The sequence below is a fragment of the Lissotriton vulgaris genome, chromosome 5 (assembly GCF_964263255.1).
Source record: "Lissotriton vulgaris chromosome 5, aLisVul1.2, whole genome shotgun sequence".
Taxonomy (NCBI): domain Eukaryota; kingdom Metazoa; phylum Chordata; class Amphibia; order Caudata; family Salamandridae; genus Lissotriton; species Lissotriton vulgaris.
This window is the reverse complement of record NC_141693.1, coordinates 706,638,958-706,651,081: the sequence shown is the minus strand read 5'-3', so window position 1 is coordinate 706,651,081 and position 12,124 is coordinate 706,638,958. Positions and strand designations below refer to the sequence as shown.

At 41.0% G+C, this 12,124-nt stretch overlaps 1 protein-coding gene across 1 annotated transcript in view; it reads left to right on the top strand.

Annotated features, from left to right (window-relative positions):
• Window positions 1-12,124, top strand: part of LOC147711417 (polycystin-2-like protein 1) — a 3,079,390-nt gene that overhangs the window by 1,117,868 nt on the left and 1,949,398 nt on the right. Inside the window, 1 exon segment of the mRNA XM_086920165.1 lies at window positions 9,932-10,102. Coding sequence (XP_086776291.1) covers window positions 9,932-10,102 — 171 coding nt within the window.

Here is a 12,124-nt window from a genome sequence, read left to right as displayed (position 1 = left end):
CTTCTTTATCCTAACTGATGCCTATCACTTTCACTTGTATATCAGCAGAGAGGCTAATTCACAACATAAACACTAATATTATCCTCACCTTTTTCGAAAATATGTCTAGTTTCAAGCGATATTTCCCATTTAGTAATGGCCGCTACCATCCCCTCAATTAGTCCTTCTTCAATGTTGAGTTCAACAAGCAGATATAGAAAAAGGACTTCCCTCATGAATCCGCTATCGGCACAAAACATTTGAGTAGGAACGTCGCTACGCAGCCGGTTTATTTTTTTCCCGGTAAGTCGACTTCCATAAACTTCAATACGTGAAGGCCGTTGACCAGTGCAACCGCATACTAAATTCGGCACTTGTTTATTTTATTTTCTCCAGCATGGGAGGAACGTCGATACGAGCGAGACCCTAAAGTTTAAACTCGAGGCTCACAGGTAAACGTTTGTCCTATTAGACCTTGGTAACATTGCAACAAATTAAATCATTCGCAATAGGCTTTAAGCAATATTCATTCATTTATTCCAATAGATTCCATATTTCAGCGGCTACACATGCAAGACCTGCAGGTGAGCTTCGTGTTTTAAGTCCACATGAAATCACATGAATAGGCACTATAAAGATACTACTTGATACGTATTTTTTCCATTATTTCCAGACAGGTTCTTTTTGACCTTAGGATACAGGTAATTCACTTGATTACCCTTTTCAACTTTATAGCGTTTTTTTATACATATGAATGATGCCATTGATTCTTCCCTCCCCTTTTTTTCACCGATTCCTCAGATTTATCATACCTTTACAGCACATACAACAACGGAACAATCAGTAATTTCGGTAAGACATTCACATAATACCTTAGACCACGGAACATATATCTCCTAAAGCATCTAGATTAATCAAGTTTCCTTTCTTCTTCTCTTTTTTTCTTCTCTTTTAGACCCCTGACGAAGGGGTATAAACCCCGAAATGCATTGGGTTGTACATATAACTGTGTTGTAAACTAATTGTTTTGAGAAATGCATATGATTTATTCGCAATGATTTTCTATTGTTTATGCACTGTTTAAAATTGATAAAAATGAATTTTACTTACTAAATTCATGACAATCTAACGATAAAATATGTTTTGAAAAAATGGTTTCAATTGCAAAATTCATAATTCGTTGTGCGCACTAGAGTCTTGGTTATCTAGTGATACCAGGCCACATTCATACAGTGTAAACTCAGGCATGAGAAATTGGGAACTATCTCTTTTTGTTCACAAAGGATGCAGCAGCCTAAGGGATCGACTGGTGTCCACACGCCCCAGGACACAACAAAGACCAACTACCACACTCTTCTGAACACATGAGGCCTCCCCAGAGTAACTGGACACTATCCATGTAATGATTGTAGCGTGTGCCACTTGACACGCCCATCAAAGACACTTGACCTAGAGCCGGGAAAATCCTGGAAACAGCTACAACACACAAACTGCAACTCAACCAATGTTGCATACCTAATCGAGTGCCCATGTGGCCTTTGCTATGTGGGCGTGACCACACATAAGGTTAGGACAAGAATTGTAGAACATCGCAGTACAATACGGTGCAAAAAAAACCTCAGTTGCCTTACGGACCACAATCTACAATATGGACATACACCCAACGATATGTCATGGACAATGATCAAACAGTTTGAACACAACAACCTGAACATTGAAAAATTCCTACTCTCCAAGGAACAACAATGGATTTATCGCTTATCCAGCCAGCACCATGGGCTTAACGATTCCATCCCGTGGCACAGCCTGAACTCTTGAATCAACTAATTTGGCCCAAAAAGATGATGCCTGCTGAACACTGTTCATCAACACATATGTACCTATATACTCTAGTCCCACTGTGTATTCTCCCAAACTCTGTTTGTGAGGACAACCCCTTGCAGCACTTTTCTCTTGCCTCTTCAATAAATACCACCTTTTTTCATTAAGGGGCCCATTCACACCTTATCATGACCATATTTTGGGCCACGCACATTACCTCTTGACCCTGACACATCAATGTCAGTTCATTGTGTGCAGTTTCCACCCCAGTCATGGGCCCCCAGTAGACTGTTTGCTCTTTTACCATGGGACATGTACCATTTAGTCACCATGACTACCGGCACACCGTGCCCGACGTCACCAGTAATGTCCCTTTAGGAACAGTGTCGTCAGCATAATGCAGACACATTCCACACTACACTGCAGGACAGCCATGACAACCGGCACACAGTGCCCGATGTCATCAACATGAACATGCTAGGATTGGGTTCCCTTTTAGAACGTGCACACCTCTCTGTCCCCCTTGCTCTGTTTTGATTCTTTTTTGGGGGGTCTTAAAGCTATTCCCAAGATTAATATGGGCATTACGGGGCCTCCCTTTGCAGTTGCCAAGATGACCGGCATTACCAGCCCCACGTCATCGGCACAGGTCCCCTATACACTCTAGGTCTGTTGTCTATGTCTTTTTTTCAACAGACGCTTCTCGCATAATCTCCAGATTGGAAGCACCTGAGTGACCGCGAGAGGTACTTAACAGCCTTGCTAACTCGGACCCATTATCCACGGAGATCCGACGCAGCAGAACAGGTTTTTACGAGGGTCCTGAGCGACAATGTAGTAAGTCCACCTTGAGGCACTACTCCTGCGCTACTGACAGGGTAAGACCATTCCTTTTCAGCTTTTACCAAGGGCTACCACACCATTTTTCTTTCTCTTAAGAGCCAGCACTCCTTCCAGAATTTCATGGGGCACTCGCAGCAAATCGCTAGTGTGAGAACTAAGTTTTTTTACTATCTCTTGTCACCAATGTATGTTTTACCAATATTACTACCACACACAGTAGTGCATATACCGGTAACCACCATTATGTTTCATACATAAAACATAGGAGCACTGTATCCAGCAAATTATCTTCACCACTGTTGTCAGATTTTTTTACAGCAGTGGTACAGCCGACACGTGTTTCGTCGCCATTCGCAACTTTTTGAAGGCTTCTATGTAAAATGGTCGTTCACCTTGTGGGATGTGAATAACAATTGTTCATATCCCTATTTTGATGTCCTATGGTATGATGATTGAACACTCGAGACTGACTGATCGCTGCAGACCGTATGGAGGAGCTACCGTACTCCGTTATAACTTTAAAAATTGCCGGGGTAACTTTGGCCGAACCGGGCCACGTCTACTTTCTTTAAAAAACTGAGCTGAACACCAGTACCTGCCGGGCATAGCCACTAGACTTTAACTGACAAAAGACGACGTCAAGTGGGCGGCGCGCTAGCTGGAAGCATATTGTTCCCTACTTGGGGAATACACAAGTATAACCACCGCTGCTGGTCTATCATGCTCTGTCTTTGCTTTATACTCAGAAATATTGACACTTTACTTTGTACATTACCAACATTGCCATTCCTTACATATAAGTGGATATGATTAGCACATTAAAAATAAGAATCACCTTCTATCTTTGATTCAGATTTAAATAAACTCAATGTGCATCCCCAAAAAGTTTGTATGAATTTTTCAGATGTCTTGCAGGATTCAGCGTGGACCCCTATGTGCTCTCATGAGATGCTCACGGGAGCAAGGCATACATTGCCAAAGGTAAAGCTTCTCTACGACTCCTATGGGCCTCTCATGAGAGCACTAGAAGGGACAAGCTGAGTCCCGTGAGACACCCAGGGAAGTTGTGTACCTGCAGAAAAATGTAATTAAACTTTTACCAAGGCGTTTTCTAACGCCCTGTCAAATACTTTTGACTTTGGTTTGTCTATACAATGCAGATACTTTTTATAGCTGTGATTTTTGCAGCAACTTAACATTCTAGAAACATCTCCCTACAAGTTGTAGAACAAGATTGTGAGTACATTTACTGTTTCCAAAAATGTGTCCTATTTTGTACATATTCAGTAGACTGTCCATGAAATCAGCTGTGAAAGACATCATCTATGTAGTAGAGTGTTTGTTGTCTAACTCATTTCACTAATATCCTAAAATAGCTTGTCTCACAGCTTCATAACATCAAAAAACAGCTTAGTATTAAAAATCAAATATGAATATACTAAATTGCATAAACAGATTCACTTACAACACTGATGGGTCCATTCCCCAGTACTGTAGAGTTGGTTCCTAGTCAATCAAGGTGGAACTCAGTACCAGGTCAAAGGTTACTAGACATGTCTTCTTTACAGTAGTGGTAAATGTTTTAATTGCCGGTCCACACATTCTGCTACATGCTGTAGATCAATAGCAGCCAGCATCACACTCATCACTCTTTTTTGTCCAATCCGAATTAATGAATCAAATTCTAATTACTGACTACCTAGCTTAGTATTCTACTGCAGTGTCAACAACCAATCAGATACCTAACATTGAACAGTTTTTTCTTCTCTTGTAAATGCTTTAGCTTCCACAATATTTCTCATTCTGCTTCTGATTCCTCTTGTGCTGTTTTCAGCATATTATCCTGATGGTTTGAGTGTGGATTGTGAGCCAGGGCTTTCATGTCAGGGCTTTAAAGTATGCCAAACTTGTGGAATTGACAGGTATCTTGATTTTCCCAAGTGGACAATACTTGGATTGGCCATTGATGTATGAAATGGCATCAGCTGTTAGCCATGGGTGACGGCATTTTGAATTATGAGCACACAGACCTTATTATTGTGCAATATAGTGGCAATGACCTAGGAAGAGTTACTGGGACTGGACTCGAAATTCAAATGAAAATGAACTTGGCACAGTTGATGTCTCTCTTCCCTCATACTGCCTTTGTGCATTCCAACATATTTCAAAGGCAGAAGTGGTAGTGGTCAAATGCGTTTTGCCCAAAGATAGGGAAATCCCAGAAACATGTCACCAAAAAATCAACATTTCTTCATGACCATGGCATGGGCTCTATATGTCATAATAACATTTGTTTTGACATGCCAGGTGTGCACAGTTGCAATGAAATGCATTTCACAGAAGAAGGGAACAGGATCTTCTTAAATAACATGAAGTAGTGCATTCAGTTCTACATATAAGTGTGCTCTACACACGATTAATAGAACTACTCTTGGTAGATCTGCCCTACAACCCATTCATAATTTTTTTATTTGTAATCTTTTTTTTTAGTTTAATCTCAGCACCTATGAGACTTTTGCAGAAGCAGGTAATTGACCACTTCCTAAAGTGGGAAGAGGTTTAAAGTTAGTCTAAGCATAGTATTTTGTACTGGTATGATACAATTCCAGTATAAAACCCATGTTAGAATCAGTTCAACACCCTTGCACTATGGTGCAAAGGTGTATCAGTGGCGCACAGCAGCACATTTCTGCACCGGCACTAGCTAGAGGGGAGGAGAGTGCCATATTTCTGTAAATATTACGCTCTTCTCTCTCCTCAAGCAGCTCAGCATTTGTGGCTGCTGGACTGCACTGTGTGATCATCTAGTAAATGTGGGCCTCAGAGTTTCCTCCCTTTGTCTCCCCTATCATGTTCGCTTGCACTCATCCAGTCTTAAAAAGCCATTGAGCTACCCGTTGTATCTGGGAAGCCAGATAAAGTAACTCATAGTTGGGAGCTCCAAGTCTTTTTCCAAAAGCCGTTTTAGGGTTCACAGTGATACTCTGTGCCTACCTCCATCCCAGATCAGCTCCCTAAGCAATACATTTACTGTCTTAAAATAAGATTGTAGGATACAAATCAGGTTTGCAAAGTAGTACAGCATTTTCAGGATCATCAACATTTTAGAAAAGGCTCTCTGTGCTGTTATAGCAATTTGCAGGAAGCGCTAAAAATCTAAGCTACTCTTCAAAGCTCTCAGTCTTCCTCCCAAGTTCCCCTCCTAGATTTCCACATCCGTATGATGTATTTTAACTCCCAAGTATTTAATTGTCAAGGGCTCCCTGATGATTCGTAAACGGGTTACTGCTATCGAGGCATGCTGTCTGATTGGGGAGATTTGGAATACACACATTTTACACATACAAGAGGGAACTTAAACAGTATTTTGTGGGAGATATTGTTTTAATTGCAATAGGCCCCCAATGAACACTGATTATTGCTCTATATCACTTTTCAAACAATTCACACAACGGCCCCATTTTATTTTTTTCACTAGGGCCCATAACACTCTGGCTATGTCGCTGTATAAAACACACAAACGCATATATTTAGTCTAGTCCAAGGACCACATACTATCTAAAAGTAAAAACTTTAAATGCCAGGTTAACCAACACTCATCATCCTGAAATTTCCAACCTAATACACATTTACAGTTTGTCAATGATGTATATGTCCCTCAAAGATATCCAAACCTTATGCTAAATGAGGTGGACATCTTCAAATGCAGTTTAATACTCACCACAATTCATGATACATTTGAACGACAGAAGTTTGCAGACCTGTTATCTTCATCTAACACTACCTATCTACATACCACCTACCACCTGTCCAAACTAAAAAAACAGTTTCACTGGCCAGTTCTCACAATGTTACCTGAAACCAAATTATGTCTAACAAAAATATATTTCAATGAAACTTTAATTTTGACTGAGTCAATGCAAACCTTGTGCCATCCTAGATAACCAAGGTTTACTATACAATTTACACCGGTGTTTATCCCAGCCCACACACCAAAAAGGCAAAATTGTTAATCTTATCAAAACATCATCAGATGCGTCTTCTAATTTGGCTGTGATGAGCCCTACTCATTTTTACCCCCACTTCACCCTGGACCCACAATACCCCTGTCACTTAAAGTTGTGTTCAGTTCGACAGCGGTCACCTACCACACTCCAGGACCTCATCACTCCTAAATTAATGCAAATGCTCGTGCCCGCTGTCATGTATGACATTGATAAAAAGGTGTAAAACTATTTATACAATAGTAGCATGAAAAGGTAATTATTGATAAAAAATGAGATCATAAGAATAGGTTTGGTTGAAATGTTGTGCAATTAATATGTATTATTCTGTTCATTTGAGTTGCTTGTACAAAGTAAACAAATACTATCATGCTCAAATTAATAAAATCGTTCAATGGATAACTGCGTACAGGGGCCCATTATACCTAATTCGCAATACTACCAACCCAACCCTGGAGGAAGGCGGTATTTGGCAGAATTTCTTGCAGCCGAAATGGGGGCTACCCAAAATGTGGACTGATTTCCTGTACTTTATCCTTGGAGAGGTGTTTATTTGTGTGGGCACTGGGCAGTCAGGAGGGTGGGGAGGCTGAACTGCTGGTGGTCCTTGACCTTTCTGCTCTACCCCGAGAAGCCAGGACTGGACATTTTGGGGGACTTGCCTGGTGACAGACACCTCTGCAGAAACAAAGCGCCCTGGTGGATGTGTTGGTATGGAACTGCAGGTATTGCTCATCCCTCTGAGTGATGGAGGGGAAATTCCTAAAAAGGTATGCCCCTAAATGCCCTGGGTTGAGGGAGTGGGTGATAGAGAAGGTAAAGGGGCCCACTGGTACTTGTGCATTCTAAAATGTTCTACTGTAAGGGAAGGTGGCGACAACTGTTGTATTTTGCATGCAGAATCTCTGAGCTATTTGTTTGCCTTACGTCCTGCATTCTCATAACAATAATGCATGATTTTCGCTGATCCTATGTCCTGTATTCTTATAACAATAATGTCTGCTTAACTATTGTTATCATGTAGCAATGAGTCCATGTGACTGTGTGAATAAAAGGCTACCCCCTTGGATAAACCGCACTAGTCGCATCTGTCTATCTGTTTGGGAGTTGTTTCAGTGGGGGGCAGCGAGTTGCACGTTGGGAGCACACTGTACATATTTGCTTTTGCAGTGCTTGTTGGTAGATGTATTTAACACTGAAGCATCCTTCACCACCAAATATGCCTAAGCATGTTGATAACAATATTAAGCTATAACTCTGCAACAGTATAAACACAGAGGAAGTCCTGAAACAGGCAGGTGATTGACATACTTGGTCTGCTAATCCTGATCTGGCTCTTAGAACTGCCCCTCTGATAAAGAAAAATTAGAATTGTGATGTTATCATTCTCTTGAAGACAATTGCAAGGAACTCTGCATGCTGTTGCCCCTGGGCATCTGGAATGGAGTAAAGGATAGCTACATCTCTTGCTCAGTAGACAGCTGCACCAAACTTTCTATTAGTGACATATAGTGAGTAAGGAAGCCAACAATGAAAACTTGCTAATCTCACCAAAACTATTAAGGCAATGAGTCAAATAGATAATATGGGAAGCCACCGATATGATGTTCTTATTTGTGCCACAATAATCTGTTTCATAATGTTTTTGAATCATGGATTGCAATCAGCACATGTCAAGGCACTCTAATTTCCCCTGCATCCATGTTAGCAAGTTTCTTCTGCTATAATATTTCTTGTTTTATTGCTAGAATCTCATTTGCTAATTCCTGTAGTTTACGTGTGTTGTATGCTGACTCAGTTATGATATAGTTGAATGCAATATAAAAAAATTAAGTGTTTAAAATTGCAGTACAGTTTTCACCAATCCTTATCTTCAACTGCTGATTGTACTACTGAACTAGTTAAAAATGCACAGCCTCTTTTCTACACAAATGTGAGATGTTCTTCAGTACAGAAGAATAAGTGAGAGTGTGTGAGACTGTCATTATCTTTGAAAGTCTTGAGGCGCTGTACTGTCTGTTGGGTCTGCGCAGAAGACCTAAAGCGCTGAAGGCCCAATTGAAACTACTGGACCTAGCAATGCTGTTAGCACTCAGGACAATAACAATGAGATGGAAGTCCTCTAGATCCCCAGGGATACACCTTTGGCAGGCAGAAGTACTTAAATGGGGAAGGGCGGAGGGGACAACACTTAGGAGGGAGGAAACACGTGGCCTCCGGAAATTTCCAATTTCCCAGGAGTGGGAGACTATGCTCATTACACTGGAAAGCGAGGACCTAACCCAGAGTGTGGTGGCCGGGTCGGGGACCTAGACAGGAAGAGGCACACGGAATATAGTGAGTGAGGGTGTGCCCCAGTTATTCCTTGCACCATTACCTGTAATACCCCATGATGCAACATACATTACCGCCTACATCAGCCAGGTGCGTCAGAGCACACTTTAGATGGGAGAATTGATCTACCGCCGGGAGATGGGAAGTTCATGTACACAAGAGGGTGGGGGGAGGTGGGGGGCGAAGGGATGTTTGGACAATACCTTTGTATCATCACATGATGCTGATATGCAACAGAATTGTACATTACTAATGTTAATGTCTCCTATTAGTATCAATGTTGAAAAACAAAAAGTTGGGGACATGCACGGGGTGAAAATAGAAAGCTGATATGTTGACACTGTGTAATGTAATGTGCAAATATACGATACTGCAGCTGTGAATAAAGTTTAAAAAAAAAAAAATCTTTGACAGTCTTTTATATTATCACATAAAATAAAGGGCCCTATTTAGAGTTAGGCAGACCAAAAACGTAGTCACAAATTGTACTTCTAATATGGCTAATATGGTGAACAGGAGATCCGCCCCAATCGTAACAGAGTGTTTCATCTCCAAACCCTAAATAAGTCCTTAGGTCATGACTAGGGGCTGATTTAGAGCCTGGTGGGCAGTTTGCCATCCATCAGGGTGGCAATGGTCATAATCTCCGCCACCCCAATGGGCTGCCATCTGCCCCCAAAAAATAGATTACCCACGACCCTTAGATGATCTATGTGCCTTCACCAGAGCTGCTACCACTGTTTGAGATGGAGTACCCTATCCACTAAAATCTAAATCAAGCCCTTTGTGCCAATCTGCAAACTGTTTTTTACGTATGGTATGTGGGAGACAAATTGAATGAATGAGATCTTTTGTACATTAAAAATTGTTATCCATATGCAAACTGATGCAAACTTTAAAAGTTAAAGTCACACTAATAATTATGCATATTTCTCCTGTTTTATTTGTAGCTTTCACTTACAGCCATTGCATTCCACATTTTCCGCACTATTGAAGTAAACCAGCTCATGGGAAAGCTACTGAAACAACCCAACACCTATGCTGACTTTGAATTCCTGGCTTTTTGGCAGACACAGTACAACAATATGAATGCTGTTAACCTGTTTTTTGCTTGGATAAAGGTACTATACTTGGTATACTTTCAATTTTAGCACAGTGATTATGTTAATAATTGAATTAATAATACATGAGTACCAAAACATTATTGGGAGAACATGTACTAATACATTTACAATAATGTATTATTACGGTGTAAGGCTCAAATTATGTTCATAGTATAGCCTAACTGACTTGAACCAACAATGCTTACTTTAAAATATTTATTACCATTTTAAGGAAGTGGAGAAACACCATGAGGCCTCTCTACTTGCAACAATGTTAGTTAAACCTTACTGCACTCTGTGCACCTGCAAAACTACCACTTAACTGCTAGTGCTTTCTCACCTAGAATGTGTTGCTTGGATATGAATTTACCCAAAAGAAATTAAGACAAGAGGCATGTGGCAAAACAGGAACGCGTTGGTTTATTTAAACGCTGCAGCTAGGAGAGTCTCAACAGACTACCTCTGAGGAAAGTCCTTGTGTACAAAGTTTTTGCTGGTTTCATACATTTCTTGCAAGTACCATACACCGATTTCTGTATTTGTAAAAGGCATTACAGTCATTACAGTCATAAATAAACAAGGTTGGGCATCTTCAAAAGAACACAGATGGCTCTTGACCTCAGGGAAAGCTAGTGTGGGCCAGTGTGTATGTGTCCAGATGTCCAGCATGAGGGACGTGTGATCATTACATGTGGTGTGCATATCATGTCCTGATTCGCTGAGTGTTTCTATCTACATGTGGCACCTAACTTAGTGGTATTTTTGAGGAACGTGAGCCTTTGGCCAAATGTAATTTATTGGGGCCAATTGCCACGGATCTGTTTGTTGTGTATCTGTTGGAGCAATCAAAGTATTCCCCGGGCATGCATTTATCTTTGGGTTAAGTGAGACCCCACCTCTGACCTGTTACATGATAGGTGTGGATGTGGGTCACAGGGCCTGTCTTACCACGTGTCTCTTACACATGGTTGATGGGCAGGTCACCTTGGGTAAATCTGACAGCAATAATACGAGCTCACTGGAAGTCCTAAAATTAATATGACAGTCACTGGTGCCATTTTTATCGACATTCTCAATAGCGTGTGTAAAGTTGTCATAGCATACATTGGCATTGTCTTTACCAATACAGGCATGTTTTTGCATTCCTAGATCATCACATACATTGACATCGCTTTTACTGGTAACAACATCATCATCTGTACATGGATTATGGCATACATTGACATTGCTACTGCCAGTATCATTGCTGTTGTGCAGGCATAGATTATAACAGGTATCGACATCAGGAGTGGCCTGTGCAGGTAGCAGTGGTGGTGAGGGGTGGGGGTAGTTGACAGACGAAGACGAGGGAAAAATAAAACTAAAAAAGAAAGAAAAACACTTACCCCGAGCGCAAAATAAGTGGTTTTCATTTTTTAGATTTTATTTTCCCACACTGTCTGTAGACTCAACCCCACCCTGCCCCACTCCTCTTACCTGCTTGGGCCTCTCCTGATTGACATTGTATTTATGAGCACTACTATTGTCATATAGGCACACGTTGTGGTGCAGGTTGGTATTGTATAGCTGTTGTTGGGCCTGCATATATCACTGTACTCATTCCAACACTTCCCTCTCTGCTTGATTCGTGAACTAATTTATCCTCCTCATATGACATGGCAGTTATGTTATTAGAAAGTAGGTGTGAGTAGTGTCTGAACTTTTTGCCTAGCTAAGTGCATACTTCCTAATTTGAGGACTGCGTTTTTACAGCAGGAAACCCCTACTTGTAGGAGACCAAATAACATAAGTATAACAATGAGAGCTGGCATCATTGACGTAAATAGTTTGGACAAACATGCTCTTGCTCAGGGCTGTAATGAAAACTGCAAGTCTGTTATAGAAAGCTTAATCTTGCTACTATCTTGTAGGGAGCCAAAGAAAAATAAATGGTTTGAATGGGCCAGTTCTGCCACTGGTAGCTGCCACTAGTAGCTAATTGGGGCTCTAAAGAAGTCATCAAGAGTGGTAGAGGAAGTCAGGATGTGCAGATCAAGGTAG